Source organism: Rattus norvegicus, chromosome 8, assembly GCF_036323735.1.
Source record: "Rattus norvegicus strain BN/NHsdMcwi chromosome 8, GRCr8, whole genome shotgun sequence".
In the NCBI taxonomy this organism is placed as follows: domain Eukaryota; kingdom Metazoa; phylum Chordata; class Mammalia; order Rodentia; family Muridae; genus Rattus; species Rattus norvegicus.
In genome coordinates, this window is record NC_086026.1 from 114803112 (window position 1) to 114821533 (window position 18422).

Consider the following 18422-nt stretch of genomic DNA (forward strand, 5'->3'; position numbering starts at 1 on the left):
GATCGCAGAGACCCTTAACCAGAGAATAAGCCTTAATGGTCAATTGCTGTCTTTCTCTTTGCTTACCCAGCAGGAGCAAATGTAGGCTAAGAATCAGCAGAGAATATGCAGTGATACCAGATCCTAGAACGTTCCAGACAACCAAGCAAGATCAGATTCAGTACATTTTAAATGCTTAAAATCACAAAGGGTATGAGAGAAAACTTGAAGTAGAAACACCAAAGGGCGGGGGGTGGGGGCTGTTGTCAAAGGAGATTGCCAAACAGAGCTTCTAAAGGAAAATGCAAGCACTGAAATTAGAAACTCAGAATTAAAACATGTCTTAAGTTAACCCCACTAAACACATTGTTATAGATCCACATCTAACCCTCCACAATTACACTAGCTCTATTCACCATGGCTCAAGAAACAGAAGCAAACAAGATGTCCTTCAGTAAATAAACAGTAAAGTCTACTGACACATCTGGACAATGGGGTAGGGGAAGAGAGGTCATTGGTGCTAACAAGAAATGAGCTATCCTGAGGATACATCATGTCTGCAGACACAAAACCAAACACTGTTGCTGTGGTTGCTGAGGCGCTGGCTGACAGAACCTAGTGTGGAGGTTCTTGAGGAAGTCGGCCAGCAACTGACCTATGTAGATGAGGACACTTGGAGCCGACCATCAGACTGAACTCAGGGGACCTGGTGGGGCAGCTGGTAGAAGGACTAGAGGAACAGAGGGGGATGGCGACCCCATTGGAAGAACAACATAGGCCGGCCTGACCACCCAGTTCTCCCAGAGTCTAGACCTCCAACCAAGGAGTGTACCTGGAGGGAGCCATGGCTCCAGATACATATGCAGCAGAGGATGGACTTGCCTGACAGCAACGGGAAGGGTAGCCCTTGGTCCTGGGGAGGTTTGATGTCCCAGAATAGGGGGATGCTGGAGCTTGTGGGTGGGTCGGGGAGCACCCTCATACAGGCAAGGGGGAGGGGAGATATGGGGTAGGGAGGTTGGGTGGAGGGATAACTGGGAAGTGGGATATCATTTGAGATGTAAATGAATTTAGGAAGGAAGGAAGGAAGGAAGGAAGGAACGAACGAAGGAACGAAGGAACGAAGGAAGGAACGAAGGAAGGAACGAAGGAAAGGAGGAAGAAACAAACTATCAAGCCAGGGAAGGACCTGGTAAAAATGAAATACATATTGCAAAGCCCAAGAAGTCAGCCTGAGAGGCCTCAAGAGATTCCCCAAGGTGGCATAATGCAGTGTGCAAATGCTGGAGAGAGACTCCGTCCAGTGCAGCTATCTGCAGGTTGTGCAGGGAGCTCCAGCGATGCAGCCTCTGTGAGTCAACAGCCATGTTGGAGTTGGCTTTTGAGTAATGAAGCTGTCTTTTAGTCACCCATGAACTTATTAGTAACCTTAATGAACTTACTGGTTCACTAACTCTTGGTGCCCTAACTGGGATAAACCTTTGTTCATATCTCCCCCAAGAAAAGTCACACAGCAAAAGCTTGTAGAAGATATTTCTCTGTTTTTATAAAGAGTGCTGTGTATGTCGGGGAGAGGCCAACTCTATACTTTCTGGACTTGTCTGCTGTTATAAGAAGGGGTGATCCATCAACCTGACAACTGCAAGAGAACAAGCTTGGGTGGCTTGGCCTGACTAGAGGCAAAAAGAATTTGAACTCCAGAGGACACTGCTGAGTTAGCAGTTAACCAACTCCTGAACTGTCCTCCTGGAAAGCAAAATAAAGAATCCTTTCATTGCCCAAGGTACTTCTGTACTTGCAAATAAAGGGATCTTCAGCCAGCCAGGCTTCTCCATGCTGGCCCTATTGATTCTAGATCCCAGAAGGTAGTCAGATCTCTTGGAGCTGTACGCATGCAAGGAGCCAGAGAGTCTAAGGGTTGACTTTCCGATGATCATCTGGGGGTGTGCCAGAAGATAACAGGATAGTAAAACACCGTCAACAAAGCTATCTGGTGACAACCGGACAGGTGGGCGATGAGTTAAAATCGTAATATACTGTTATCGCTCACACACAAAGACATAAAATATATAAATTAGCACTACGTGTGTTTCAAGACTAAGGCACAGAATATGCTGGGACACAGACTCCATCATGAATTGTCTCCAATGGGTTGTCTCTGTGTTGATAGAGCAAGAAGTTTTATCTAACAGGCCAGCCAGCAAGCTATGGGGGAAACTATAAAATTGTGATTTACTGATTTTGTGGTTACAGTAAGCAAAATGGATCCTGTAATAAAAAAAGTCTTAGCATATACTGGGCTAACAGTAATCCCTCTAAAAAGCATTTTAAAAATCCAGGAAATAACAAGGTAACAAACAGTTCTGACTGTTGCATTTTTTTCTCTAGAAATCCCAAAGTATCTCTAATAGTTCTCTATCCACACATATTATTTACAGAAGTGAAACATCCTAACAGTTCTCTATCCACTAACCCCCCATATTATCTACAGAAGTGGAACGCCCCTCTTCTTTCTGGACCATGGCACTCAAGTGCTGTGTAATGATTTGGCCACAGCTTATTTGTGTCTGAATTTATGCTAGGGTTCCTATCTCTTGCTCCCCATCTCCCCCACCCTCCAGATCTTCTCCAGGGGTGAAGGACGCCCTACGTAGGCAGGGAGCCAGCAGAAGGCTGGACTGCAGAGAAGTCACAGACATTTAACTTTCACTTCCCCTGAGCCCTGTGTAAATAGTCTGACACTTAGCTCCCCACCTTCCGGTCTATCTATCTGACAGGCAGGGCCTCACTGTGGACTGCAAACTCTTCTTCCCAGAGGCCCCATCTACCCAGTGACTCCTTGACGATGCTCAGTTGGAAAGCCCCTGTTCCTTCCCGTTTGACTTTCCTTATCTGTGACTTGATCATGAACCCCATGTTGGAGTCAAGAAGTAGAGGTCAGGCCTTTCTAAACTTCTTGGCTATGGCCAACACATCGGAAGTCTGCTTGACTTGGTGTGGAAATGTGCTGATAGCAACTGACCACAAAACATCCTCAAGAAGAGGACATAGGAGAGGGGGGCTCAAGAGACTCCAGACACCATAGTCAGCTCATCACTTCCCTCTCCCAAAGGTGGGAAGGTCACCTCCTTCCTCAACCAAATATACTACATGGATTCCCAAACAGGCACCCTACCTAGGAAATGAATTCTCCATGCCACTTTTCAGACATTCATTTAGATACTTTACCACGTTTCTGCAAGCTAGCTGAGAAATGTAACTAGTGGTGACAAAGCCACCTTAGGGAAATGTGTGGGTAGCTAGGTGATAACAAAGCCACCTCAGGGGATGTGCACCAGCCTGCCTTTCCCACCCTGGGGAAGCACTAATATCAGCAGCATTTCAAGACCACCAAGTCTGAGCACACTGTGAGGGGTCGCTCCACTTTCCCTTGAGAAACAGGGCTAATAAGCTCGATACCCCCAACAGGAAGGAGATCTCTACAGCGTTCTCAAAGACAGCTGAGTGAACTGTGAACGTTCCCAGGCTTTAACAGTCTCATCTACGTACCCGCCATCTGCTGCAGACTCCAAGTATTCCAAATTTAAAAACAACCTAAATTAAAACACAGTACAGGAACCTTCCAAAGGAGAGAGCCAGTTTTTCCTTTCTTTTTCCTCCACCCATCTTACTTTCTCTACCGTTGTCTTTGTCTTCTCTAGAATACTGTATTTGTCAAGGTTCTCCACACAAACAGAACTGAGAATTGACTCATGCCCTAGAAGACCTGTCGCCTGCATCATTAGACTAGAGGCCCAGAAAGCCAGGGGTGTAAGTCTATACCTGAAGGTCTGAGCCCCAGGGAAGCCAGCATGTATATCCCTGTCTAAGGTCAGAATTAGGGAAGGGGGCACTTTCCTCCTTCCTGTAGTGGTGGCACAATACCCATTCACAATGGGAAGGAACGTATTTCACTATTTCAAGGGCCAATTTTAAAACAGATTCTCATAGACTTACCCAGAAGCAGCATTTTAAACTGGGCGTCCCTTTGTTCACTCCAGTGGTTGTAAAATTAACCAACATTTGCACTGAGGCATTGGTTATGAAGGCACCAAGCCTAAATTCTCACACACATGTATTTTCCAATGTAATCCTCCAGATTAACATGCAAACAATCTATGTACTTTTCAAAATATACCAATAGATATAACAGAACACATGGGAAGCATAAACAATGCCCATAGACCCATTCTAATTGGCGATAGTTGGAAAAAGTTCAAACAGAGAGAAACACTGTGAATGCATATGCTGTGTTCTTGCTCTGGAATATTCAAGTATTTTCTGCCTTGCAATGAGCACTTCTTTGGGGGAGGTAAGGGCATCTCCACCTTTCTGCCACTGGGTTTGGCCATGTGACTTGCTATGGCCAATGAACACTAGTAGACAGGGTAGTCACCGTGTCTGTGGAGTGATGAATGGTGCTCTAACTCACCCGTGTTCTCTCTCAGTCAAGAGCAAAGCAGTTTTGACAGGAGCTGATCCTCAGACTTGGGCACTAGGATGAAGAGATGCACAGAGTGGACTTGTAGGACCTCCCACATCCCTCAGCTACTGCTATGGACCAAGCATCCTGACCACCTTCAACAGGAATGAGCTTGAGCACCACAGTCTCGGGCAGCTTTTACTCTGAATTATGAATACTCATGGCTTCTAACATCACAGTTTTTTAGTTGTTTACATAATATGCTTTAAAAATTCCTTTGGAATTTTACCTGTTTTTAAAACAGACAAGTTTATTTTTTAAAGAAAATGTGTCTTGGGTCTGCAATTAACTAAATATTGAAAACTGATAAAAAAAAGAGTGTTTTGTATATTAATGAACTAGAAAAATTATACAGCATTGCTTCATTTAAAAGCCAATCTGAAGACAGGTGCAAGAGTATGTGCCTACAGTCCCAGTGCCTGGGAAATGGAGATTTGAGGCCAGGACTGCCTATACAGGGAAACCCTGTCTCTGACCAACAAAAATTATTCCAAGGGCTGAGAACATAGCTGACTGGTAGAGTACTTGTCTAGCAAGACCCTGAGTTCAGTTCACTAGAACAGCCAGACAAACAAGAACAAAACCCTCTGGAGATTGGAGTAAGATGGAGCTATTTGTCTTTCCCATTCAAATCAAAATTTCCAAAACCTTAAAATAATGGGGAACTCATAAATAATGTTAAAAATAAGAATTAAATATGGCCAAGAACTTATGAACAATTTCCAGGAAAATGGACAGAAGTGTAATGTAAGACCTAAAGCATGAGTAGAAGAGTCCTGCCTCTGAGCCCCTTCATGGGCTGCTTTCCCCCTCCCTTTCCTGTCCTTACACACTGGTTTCTGCTTCCTCAGCTCCTCTCCTGTTAGAGTTACTTTCCAAATGTGCAATAAGACACAATGACCAAGGCAACTTGTGAAAGGAAGCATTTGATTGGGAATCATAGTTCCAGAGGGCTAGAGTCCATGACCATCATAATGGGGAGCATGGCAGCAGGCAGGTGAGCATAGTGTTGGACCAATAGCTGACAGCTCACACCTTAACACACAGTCATAAGGGAGAGAGTTAAATGAGAGTGCTGTTAGCCTTTGAAAGCTCAGAGCACACTCCCAGTGGCACACCTCCTCCAAGAAGGCCACACCCCCTCATCCTTCCCAAACAGTTCCGGCAACTAGGGATGAAGCATTTAAATAATGAGCTTATAAGAACCCTTCTCATTCAAACCACCACAGCTTCTAAGCAAACTATACCACAATCTTGGTTTCTTTAATACTTTAACACTATAGGAATCAAAACATATACAAGCCCTGGTGCTTCGCCAAAACTCACTTCAAACTACTTTCTCTCACCACCCTCCTCCATATTCTGCCTCCCATACTCACAGTTAATCTCATCCTGATTGTTTCCAGCCTCTCAGCCTCCCAGACCCAAACGTCAAGGTTATCTTTGATACCCACTTCCAATGGCCCTGGGAATTCTCAAGAATAGTAGATGAGTATTCCGCCAGTGTTCTCCAGCCCAAGACCCTGCCTTTGACTTTCTATCAAATTTAACACACTGACTTAATTCCAAGTTTAGTCATTGCAGCTCACCAAACTCATTATAATCCTCCCCAGATATTCCCAGCTGCTGCCACCTCGACCCATGTCTCATAACCTCACACATAGACAGTATGAAAGGTTCCTGATTAATAACTCAATTCCCCATATCTATCTGTCTCTCTGTGTGTATATGTGTCACTCTGTGCCTCTCTGTGTTTCTGTCTAGTCTCTGTTTCTGTCTCTCAGTCTCTGTCTCTCTGTGTCTCTCTCTTCCTTTCCCTCCCCGTCTTCCTGTCCCTCTCTCCCACCCCTTCTCTCTTCCCTAAGTCTGGTCTTCCAGAAACAAGCTCTGGTCACAATTTCACAAGGCTCCTACCTTATCTACCATCCATGTTACAAAGCAAGGTCCCTCTTAGCCCCAATTTCTCTCCCTGCTTACATCTCCATTTTAGCCACCTCAGGAGCCTTCTCAGCAGAACTACTCATGATTCATTCTAAATGGACTGTTGTCCAATGTCTTCCACTCTGGTCACTCTGCTCCTTAAACTTGGTAGGTGCTTGACCCATCTTTAACCACACTCAAAACCCTGGGTCAAATTAAATGTCACTCCTTTCCTGAAGCCTTATTGTCAAGAGTGGAATGATGCCTCTTCTGATCTCCTATACAGCATACATCTACTGTTCTTGATACTCGTCATTTTCTGCAATTCACTCCACAGTGCATAAATCTTGAGTTTAACACTGTTGTCTATGTGTGTCATCCATGTAGTCCTCAACTCTAATTTACATACAGAGCAATCCCAGTACCCAGACCATTTCTTTGAGCCTCGTACAGTAAAGCTTCCTCTGGCGAGTAAGCACTACTGTGACTCACCATCAGTTAGATGCATCTTGGTTTGAGCTTGGATTTGAACAACCACACAACAGTATGTACCAACTATACCCGCCTTCCCTCCTTCATTACATACTGAAGAGTCATTTAGACCGTACAGAACTGCTTGTGTGTTATTTTCTATTCTAGGCTAGTATTTCACGATCTAATGATTCCACAGCTTACCTAGTCAGTCACTGGAGATAAACATCTCACAGGCAATTAGCCATTATTTAAAGGGGGGTCCCTGTGGCCATGCTTGCATGCCTATTGGTGATCAGCCCTCATTTCCCCCCTTTCCTGAATTTTTGTTAGTCCATATCATTTGTATAAAAGAGCGCCTTCCATTGTGACAATTTCACACCTGAATCCAGTGTAATTTGATCACCCTTATCCTTTTTCTCCCCTTTCCCTTCCCCACTGACCCTCAATAGCCTCCCTCTGCTCTCATGTCCATTTATAAAAAATCTAGATTCTGCATGTGAGAGAAAACTATGATATTTATCTAAGTCCAGTTCCACTCAATTTGATTATCTCTGATTCCATCCAGTTCCCTGCAAATGACACATGGTTCTCCACTGTGTCCAAATAAGCCCCACCATGTATATAGATACCATGGTTTCTTTACCCTTCCACCCCATTGCTATGATTGTATAACTTGATCATTGTGTTAGTACCAGAGACAACACAAGTGCAGGTCTGTCTATAGCATACTCACTATATTCTTGTGGTCTACATCAAACAGGTCATCACTGATCTCTGTCCATCCCCAAGGAATACAACCACTATTTGCACGTTTAGTCTAGCAAATTCTATCATATATTTCCCCAAAGTGTCCCCATGCATGACCACCCCACAAATAATGTGACAAATGCTCTGGCTCCTTGTCAACCACACCTCCATGAGTGATTGCAGGTTAAAACCATCTGCCAGTGTTACCTTATGTCTGTACTTAATGATTAGCACACACAACAGTGTCCTAGAAGCTGCTTAAGTGCGTGAGGTTTCAGGGTAGATCCCCTACTGTCCTATAAGGCAAGCAATGACAGTACTATCCTTGCTTCTGTTTCACTGATGAGGAAACAAGGCTCAGAGATGCTGATCAGTTTGCCCAGTGCCGTGACCTCTTGTGCAGTGGAGACAGTGACTCTGGATGTCCCCCTGCCCTGCAGCCATGGCACTGAGTTTTACCACTTACATTAATAGTTCTCTAAGCTTAGGGCTCATGTTTAGTTTACTGCTATTAGATGAATAAGGTGAATTAGAACATAAACTGTCATTGCTCTCTACATCAGAAGCTTACAGTGACTGACTACAATACTGTGATTAAGAGACGCCGTCATTTTTCATCTGAATCACATAGAGTAGAATCTCAGATCCACAGATTCAATAGCGTCTGCATGCAAAGCCACATCGAATGACTCTATAAACACTGATAGACTGAAAATGGCACTACTCCCCTTTGGAGGTTGTTTTTAAATTCATTTACTTTTAACTATCACTAAATAATCTTAAGCTCATTAAAAATATTGGGGAAATGTGCTCAGAGTGTACTATACTGGCAGAGAAACAGCCTTAAGAAACACTGTAGAATGCAAACCAAAATAACAAATCGAAAAGCAAGAATAGAAAGGTCAAAGTTGGGATCGTAAGTCAATCAGATAATTACATCATTCATGCAGTAAGCCAATAAACTGCTAATAAGCAGTGGGAATGGAAAGGCAGGCGGAAGGGGTGAGGAAGGGAAGGGAAGGGATAACGGCAGCAGGAGCGCGCGTGCTCACGAGCCGACAGTCAGCAGCACCAGGCTGCTTATTAAGGATTATGCGATATTTCATCATCATCTCAGGACATCACTACAGAGACTGCTAAGTCACACTGAATTCATCACTATCTGTGTCATTGGGCATGTGTTTCAGGAGATACATGGCCAATTGCAAGGGAATCTGATTACTTTTTATGCTATCAGAAACCACAGGTGACACACTTAAGCAGTGGCATCCCCAACTGCCAGGCCTTGGTGAGCCCTAGGAATATCACCTTCACTGAAGACAGGGTCCCCAGGTGTCCTGCTCACTCCTGCAACCAGAGGGTCTGGGCCACGCCCTTTGAGAGTTTATTGCTTCAAGTGCATTTGTGTCATTTGATGGGTCTAAAAATATTTAACATCTAACATCAGAAAAAGACATTTTAAATGTCCTGTTAAAACATCTACAATGTTTTAAAAGGTGTTGTTGAGGCAAATTCCATAAACAAAAATGGCAGACAACTAAAACTTACCATTAGCTAATATTTACAGCAAGACTGAGTTTTGATTTAAATATTCATCTGTCATGGCTTGGTGAAGATGTCTAAGTATCAGCTTTAGTTCACAGGAGATAATTAGATAGGGCACTAAGTTCAATACAGTTTCTGCTACACAGAAGATCAACTTGGTTTCTAGAACTCTAAAAACAAAGGTGGGAGCTGTTGATATGGCTCAGTGGGTAGTGCTGACTGTGCTAACACGAGGACTACATTTAAATTCCAAGTACCACAAAAAGCCTGAGAAGCTGAACATGGAAACCCTGTTGGGACCTCAGTGGTCCGCCAGCAGGATGAGAGGTGGGACAGGAGACTTCTCAGAGGCTAGCCGTCCTGGCATGGTCAGCAGGGACAATGAGATACCCAGGCTTAGTCGGACAAGGCAAAAGGCAAAGGCCAACACCACCGGCTGTCCTCCATAGCCAAACTGTGTCAGGCACACACCCTCACTCACACACACACACACACACACACACACACACACACACACACACACCTGGTAAAAATAAACACTCTGTGGATAAATAATTATTCTACAGTTTCCTCAAGAAAAAATATCTCGTTATAAAATACTGCAAATGTTTAACCGTGATCATTTATCATTTGGACGTGTTTGCTTTCAAATCAATCAAAAACATTCACCTTTCAAGCTCAGACATGAGAGCATATATATATAACGCACCTCTCAAATCTACGTACCTCTCATGCATGTAATCAACTCCAAGCAGCAACTGGATAAACCATTCCACTATCTGATTGTCAGGAAAGATTTTCCCAGCTTCTTTATATTCCTGGATTTTATAGTCCAGATCTCGGCCCTGAAATAAAATAACATAATCTTTTATAACTTTTACATGTAAAATGTTAATACCAAGTTCTCTCAACAGTAACTGACAACCATGAATGTCTCAATTTGCCTGGCAGTGTCTGATGCGACTCTGATGATGGTATCTCTTAATATACTTTAATTACCATAGAAAACAAAATGCTAAGTGTCAAATTCTCTGAGAGAACCCTTACATCTCACCTTTTTACATCAAAACACTGAAAGACTAGAGATTGTCTGATATGTGTTCTCAGGAGAAAAGGATCAAGAAAAAGGCTTTGTGCAGAATGTGAAGAACAGGGACAATGGAACACAAGGCAAGAGGTGCCTGCCATGACCATGGGAATATAGGATGATAAGAAAGCCACCCAGGGACAATGGCCGGGTCCTCCTCGGTGAAGAGCAAGGTATTTCCAGGCAACAAGGCAACAGGAGAGATAACTTGTAATCAAAACTACATGTGCTCAATGGACCAACCGCTCATAATGCAGTTTTGAATCTCCTTTCAGTGCAATGTGCAAACACTTGCTTAGCATTTGTCTTTCCAAATTAAAGAATATCAAGTCAAAAGCATATCAAACATTCACATGCAGCCTTGATGAAACTTCCTCCCTTGGAGTTCCTAGGCCAAGTAGATCAAAAAAATACAATTAATTAGTATTTAGATCTTGGCAAGAACAAGAAAGGGAGACTAGTTCCCTGTCCTTCTCCAGGGTTCTGCCATGGCATGAGAACTGTGCTGTCACAGTATTTCTGTATGTTGTACACGATGTTTTGTATAGTCTATCATTGTGACAGCCTTAGGATGTCACAAAACAGAAGCCACATCTACTATATTATCTCTGCTATCAGTTTTACATTCCCGTCAAGGGGATATCTATACAATTGAGGGATAAAGTAGGAAAACAAGCCCTGAAACAGGAGTGTGAAATCTCAGGAGCTACACGAGCCTCCCTCTGTTCTCTGGATAGAATCGTAAGAAGAAATGCCTCCAGTTCTTACTACAGAGTTAAACGAGAGACGATCCAGCCAGCAAACTCTAAACCCAAGGTCACAGTCTTAAGTTACCCTCCATAACTTTTGATTCTCATTGTTTAAATTTCTCTCTGAGGGGGGAAAGTCCTGTAGTTTTGCCATGACCATGTATCCCACCATGTCCTTTATGAGCACTCTGTGGCTGATGTCCTGAGGATGTACCTGAGGTAGGTGAGTCATCCACAGATTATGACAAACATTTTGCTTCGGGCTCACAAAGAAAGAAAGGAACTTCTGTGGCAGCCTGATTTTAACTCAGCAGTGTGGGGAACATTTCTTTCTTTTCCACAACTTATCATCTAAGCAAAAGCCAGTGCATTTCATAAAATGGCACGTTCTTATTTACATAGGTTAAGTTTTGTTTCCTCAACTTTGTCTTTGACAAGTATTTAATGATGATTTTTCTCACTAAAACAAACCAATAAAAAGGGAACGGGATTGAACTTGAGCCAATATTAATGTTGTCCTTCCTTGATCCATTTTCTTCAGTAATGTCACCTCTCAAAAGTTACAGGAAAAGCCTTGATGTGAACTTCTAAGGTTCCAAAAGTCTACAGCCCATACTGTCACTTGCTAGATTAATGGTGTCCCTTCACACCACATTCCAATTAGCCAACATTAGATAGACTTTGAAACACGCGGCCTTGAAGAACTGAAAACACTCATCTAGTGTTCTACACATCACCTTTGATTTCCAGGGACAAGTTTAAATCCCCAAAGGATTTGATTTTTTAAAAATTAATCCATTTTCAAAGCTGTCAACCAAAGTGCTTACAACTACTTTGAAAGACCAAAGAGAATCTTCTCAGAAGCCCACACATAATAAAGTGGAAGTGTTCAAAGAATGGACAGACAAAAGGACCCCTTCGAGGCCACAAGGAGCATGGAGCATCCATCTGCCCTACTTCTCTACTTTAAGATGAAAAGACTGTCCCTTTTAACTCATTGACTTGATACCTCACAATACTGCTCCTTCAAACCTGCCTCATCTTCAATAAAGAAACATTTGTCCTTGCCTTTATAGATGGAGCACAGATGTGGAAGGACTCAATTTTCTTTAAGGGTCTGGCTCAACAGGAGTTGGATTATGTTCCAGTGAGGATATGGGGTGGGTCCCAGAAGTGGGGTGGGAGTGGACCTGGGAAGTGAAGGTGCTCTGGATTCATAATGTGACCTCCTCAAATAATCAATAAAAATATTATGAAATTAAAAAAAACATTTGTCTGATACACTTCCAAGTTGAACAAGTAACAAAATCACTGAAGTAGCCTTCTTAAAATTCACAATTTGATTCTGCATATCAGGATAGTACCAAAGAATATGTGTTTTATTTTCATTTTTGCACATGCACATGTATTCATATATATGTGCATGTATTCATATGTATGTGCATGTATTCATATGTATGTGCATGTGTATAGTCATGTCTGTGGACACACGTTGGGGACATGTGCACACAGATGTGTGGCCATGTGGTTGACAACTGGAGCCTTCCTTTACTGCTTGCCATTTTGCTTGCTGAGGGCAACTTATCTCAAGGCTCACGCCAGTCTGCCCACAGGCTGGGTCCAGGGATCGGATTACTGAGCACTGGAGTCCAGGGAGACCACAGCAGCCACCTAGCATTTACTTAGGTGCTGAGGATGCAAGTCCCCACCCTGACATGACCAGTGTTTTAGCTACCGATTCATCATCCCAGTGTGAGAATATGTTTTTAACATGCATCCCAGGTACCTCTGGAGCTGTTCTAAGTCAACAGTTTGAGAAGCAGTACTAGGCCGTACCATCAATGGGCCACAGGCTTAAAACCTACCCTATCACGTAAATACTCCACCCAGAAGTCTTAATATTCCAAAGGCCTTGGGAAAAGCAGGGTTGAATAGGAATTATTTAATGATTTTTTTTAAAAGCCCATGACAGATGTAGGGAGAAAGGACAGGTACACTGCGGTGTTCTTCAAGCCCACTGCAATAGAGTGCTTAAACATGGGGAAATGTCAAGCCACATTGTGCTTTTTAAAGCAAAATAAGACAATCTAATTTTAAATAGCTACTGAAAAATCCCCTCCACTCTTATGAGGTGCTTTGATTGATAACTCAAATGACAGCCTGGGGCTTACTCAGCAATCTTCTTTGTCTATAATGTCTGAGAACGTTAGTGCGCTCTTCCTACCGAGAAAATAAAGCAGCCGAACTTGCTTTTGTTTTTCATCTCAATATAAAATAATGCTCATAATCTATAAAGCACTGGGCTATTTTTTAAGTAAACTATTTGATAAAATGTTAATTATTCTGATATTTTAATGTTTATGTTTATATAAAGTCATAGGCCAACTAACACTATGCCTCAAATATTAAGTTTTGCTAAGTTTATGAATTATTAGGTATGAATAATTTATTCTTTTTAACTAAAATTCATTTGTTTTCAATCATTATAGTTTTAAATGAAAATTGGTGGTCATACTTCACTTTTGAGAAACAATCTTCTTTCCTCTTTTCCTGTCTACAGATTCCTCAAACCACTTGAGAAAAGCTAGTGACATTTTATGGTGAAAAAAACACTTCAAATCCACCAGCAGAGGTACTTTCCAATTTTCATGTTAAAGGGTCAAAGTATGTCTCATACTGTAAACAAGGTAAAGAAGCAGAGGCAAAAAGCAGACAATGCTCATGGCCTTTCTGGGGACAGTCTCGCCCTGTAGTCTCACCCTGTAGCCCAGGCTGACTTAGAACTTGAGATTCCCTGCCTCGGCTTCCCAAGGGACAGGATTATAAACGTGTATCACCGTGTCTGTTAATATTTTAATTCTGATACTATAAATGCCATGAATATATTGGTCAGGTGTATAAAATAGGAGACATATTAGTTATCTTCTCGAACCAAATGAGCTAGACTCTAGGCCCATATAAAAGGCACAGGGTGGATTTAGAGACCACCATTTATTTCTGGATGGAGAGGTCAGGCATGACGGTCCAGATGAGACCAAGCTCTCTGAACACAGCAGCCTCCATCACAGGTACTGTAAGGAACAGACCGGTGGGTGGATGTCTGCTGTGAGCCCACACCATGAAGGATAGCTACCAATCGACAGCACAATGATAAACGCAGAGGAATATCCTCTGTGAGCAGCAGGCTGTGGGAGATGATGGCACCCTGAAGAGACATCAGAGCCGGGAGCAGTGACTACGTGCCTAGCATTCTGTCGAAAGTAAATAAGGAATACACATTACGTTAAAATATGTATTTGTGAACAAATTGAGTTATGTTTCCATGTGTATATAATATACATGTAGACTATTTAAAGATATGATCCACCAGTGAGTGAAAGCTAGGAAAATAAGAAGTCTCCCTAACGCTCCAGTCCTGGTCCACAAATCAGTAAAACCCAGTCATACAATTTTCAGGAAATCATTCCACCCAAATTCTGTGTGTTCACTTGTAAAATGGAATGAATGAAAACTTCTGGCTGGAAAAACAGCTCTGCAGTTAAGGGTTTGCTGTGAAGTCACAAGGACTAGAGTTCACCTAGTCAACATGACAAGCTGGGCATTCATTCATCCCTGTAACCGCAGACCCCAGTGGAACAGAGTCAGGAGGGTTTCTGGAATTGCTGGTTTCTAATGTAATCAAGAAAATGCAAGTTCCAGGTATAAAAACAGGCCTTGCCTCAGAGTAATCAGACCGGTAGAGTAGGATGCCCAAAACTTTCTCATGACCTGTGCATGTGCACACTCGTGCATACACACAAGTATGTGTATAAATATACATACATTAATAAACCTTTAAAAAATAAACTTCTAATTAGAAATGACCAAATATTGGTGGTGGCAGGGAGAGCGTTAGAAATAGGACACTGATGCCATGCAAGCACAAGGACATTATGGAGGGACGGGGACAGGGAAGAGGGAAGAGAAGATATGGAGGGATGGGGTTACAAACAGGGTTCTGAGGGAAGGGGACAGGGATGAGGGAAAAAAATCAATAAAAATGAATTTTTTTTTTGTTCTTTTTTTTTCAGAGCTGGGGACCGAACCCAGGGCCTTGCGCTTCCTAGGCAAGCGCTCTACCACTGAGCTAAATCTCCAACCCAATAAAAATGAATTTTATCTGAAAGCACCAAGGTGAATTCTAATGGTGTGTGTGCTAAGCTAATGTTTTTATTTAAAAAATCACTTCTAGGCCAGGCACAGTGGTACAAGACTATATCATGACTGTATCCAAGAACTTGGGAGCTGAGGCGGGAGGACTACAAGTTCTAGACCAGCCTGGACTACATAGTAGGCTCTACCTCAAAAGGAATTTCAGTCCCTCTCTATAAAGAAAGGAGAACAGCTGAAAGACACAGAATCATCCAATAGCCAAAGTTAGAACATTCTGAACCACAGAGCTGATAACACTAGCACTGGGCTGTAACCCAGAGGATATAATAAATATCTACAAAGAAACAGTCAAATAAATCCATGAATGGTGAGAGGGAACAGCTCTTCCTGGAAGGAGAATCCCAGCTAAACAAAGGAAGGACGTGGTTGTAACAGCAGAAAGAAGTCGCTGTGTAACTTCCCTGAAAGACACTAACACAAGAGGGTGAGGGCGTGAGAAGACACTGAGCACGGCATGACCTCAACGGACCTTCCCCAGGATGCTCCTCGCTTACCTTCCCCGGGATGCTCCTCGCTTACCTTCCCCGGGATGCTCCTCGGTTATGAAGAGAAAATAGTAACACCACCACAGAGAAACCCAGGAAACAGAATCTTCACTAAGTGCCCTACCCGAGTATTACCAGAACGAGATAGGCCAGCACCCTGCAGCCCTTGATGCCATCCATGCACCAGTAATGCTGCAACACCTCTTCTGTGGCAGGACGTTAAGACTAGGGGACCTCAGCCAGCTTATAACAAACAGCAAACCAGAACGTTCTGAGGTCTCCCAACCACAGCAAGAGAACTTAAAACTCATCAAAAGCGTTATGAATAATGTGTGTGTGTGTGTGTGTGTGTGTGTGTTTGTGTGCGTATGTGTGTGTGCGCGCGCATTCGCGCACACAGCAAAGGGAAACTGTCATAGATACAGATGCCACCAAGGAAACACAATTCAATAAAATAACGTCCATGTCTCCACCACTGTGCTACACCACCTTAGTGGCTAACGCTAGGGTATGCGTTCAGTTGCCAACATGCTCCACTCAAAGGTGAAGTATTTGGTTCCTAAGTCACGTCTCCCACTTTTCTACCTCTGCGCCATTTCCTTTAACTTTAATGTCCCAACTCTGCTTGACAGAATCCTTCCCACATTTCAAGTTCAAATATAATAAGCTAGCCCCACCAGGGTTCCCACGGTCCTAAGCTATTTGTCACCATCCTTCTTGTGGCACAATCTATTTTAGCCATTAATAGAAATGTCTCATTTAACTTGCCAGACAAATTCATTGAAGAAAGTTGGCATTAGATTGAGGATTCAGCTCAGGAGAGCACCTCCCTGCATGTGCGAGGCCTTAGGCTCAGTCCCCAGCAATGGAAAAACAGTAAATTATCCCCCATTCCCCCAACTATACCTGAGAATTACACCTGACAGAGACGAGGCTCAGGAATGGCTCTTGGCAAGCTCAGAAAGAGCCAAGAAATCATACAGAACACTGGTCTATCCATAAGCCCTGAAAACTGGAGTTGCCAAGGTGACGGGAAGCTCATGTGGGTTAGGGACCATATTTTTCTTTCCACAGAACTGTGGAGAGTGGGATGGAAGCAGCTGCTCGGGGGACAAGGACGGGGAGCTGGGTGATCTTTATGACACAGAAGGCCTGGTCACCAGTTAAACCCACAGGCCGGCCCAGACGCCCCTGCTCTCAGGTCTGGGCCCACCCCAGCTCATGAGTCCTTAAACACTGACCATTTTTTTACTATCTATTTTGACAATAACCATTCACCCAACTCCCAGTTCTAACCCTGGCTGCCCATTAAAAACAGCCAGAGAACATTCAAAATCCTGTAGCTGAGCTATAATACCCTGGCCAAAGAGAGGACAGCCTGCCCAATATACATGGGAAAGAACAGCCTGCCTAATATACATGGGAGAGGAGAGCCTGCCTAATAAACATGGGAGAGGACAGTCTTCCTAATATACATGGGAGAGGACACCTGCCTAATACACATGGGAGAGGACAGTCTTCCTAATATACATAGGAGAGGACAGCCTTCCTAATATACATGGGAGAGGACAGCCTGCCTAATATACATGGGAGAGGACACCTGCCTAATATACATGGGAGAGGACAGTCTTCCTAATATACATGGGAGAGGACAGTCTTCCTAATATACATGGGAGAGGACACCTGCCTAATGTACATGGGAGAAAACAGCCTGTCCAATATACATGGGAGAGGACACCTGCCTAATAAACATGGGAGAGGACACCTGCCTAATGTACATGGGAGAGGACACCTGCCTAATATACATGGGAGAGGACAGTCTTCCTAATATACATGGGAGAGGACAGCCTTCCTAATATACATGGGAGAGGACAGCCTTCCTAATATACATGGGAGAGGACACCTGCCTAATGTACATGGGAGAGGACAGCCTGTCCAATATACATGGGAGAGGACACCTGCCTAATATACATGGGAGAGGACAGCCTGTCCAATATACATGGGAGAGGACACCTGCCTAATATACATGGGAGAGGACAGTCTTCCTAATATACATGGGAGAGGACACCTGCCTAATATACATGGGAGAGGACAGTCTTCCTAATATACATGGGAGAGGACAGCCTTCCTAATATACATGGGAGAGGACACCTGCCTAATATACATGGGAGAGGACACCTGCCTAATATACATGGGAGAGGACACCTGCCTAATATACATGGGAGAGGACAGCCTTCCTAATATACTTGGGAGAGGACAGTCTTCCTAATATACATGGGAGAGGACAGCCTTCCTAATATACATGGGAGAGGACAGCCTTCCTAATATACATGGGAGAGGACAGCCTGCCTAATGTACATGGGAGAGGACACCTGCCTAATGTACATGGGAGAGGACATCCTTCCTAATATACATGGGAGAGGACACCTGCCTAATATACATGGGAGAGGACAGCCTGTCCAATATACATGGGAGAGGACACCGGCCTAATATACATGGGAGAGGACAGTCTTCCTAATATACATGGGAGAGGACAGCCTTCCTAATATACATGGGAGAGGACACCTGCCTAATATACATGGGAGAGGACACCTGCCTAATATACATGGGAGAGGACAGCCTTCCTAATATACTTGGGAGAGGACAGCCTTCCTAATATACTTGGGAGAGGACAGTCTTCCTAATATACATGGGAGAGGACA

At 43.4% G+C, this 18422-nt stretch overlaps 1 protein-coding gene across 16 annotated transcripts in view; it reads right to left on the reverse strand.

The window, feature by feature from the left end:
• Window positions 1–18422, reverse strand: part of Nek11 (NIMA-related kinase 11) — a 259233-nt gene that overhangs the window by 157102 nt on the left and 83709 nt on the right. For all 16 annotated transcript variants that reach the window (NM_001413824.1, XM_017595687.3, XM_039081562.2 and 13 more), the window contains one exon: window positions 9914–10032. In NM_001413824.1, the coding sequence (NP_001400753.1) occupies window positions 9914–10032 (119 nt within the window). The remainder of the gene's footprint in view (window positions 1–9913; window positions 10033–18422) is intronic.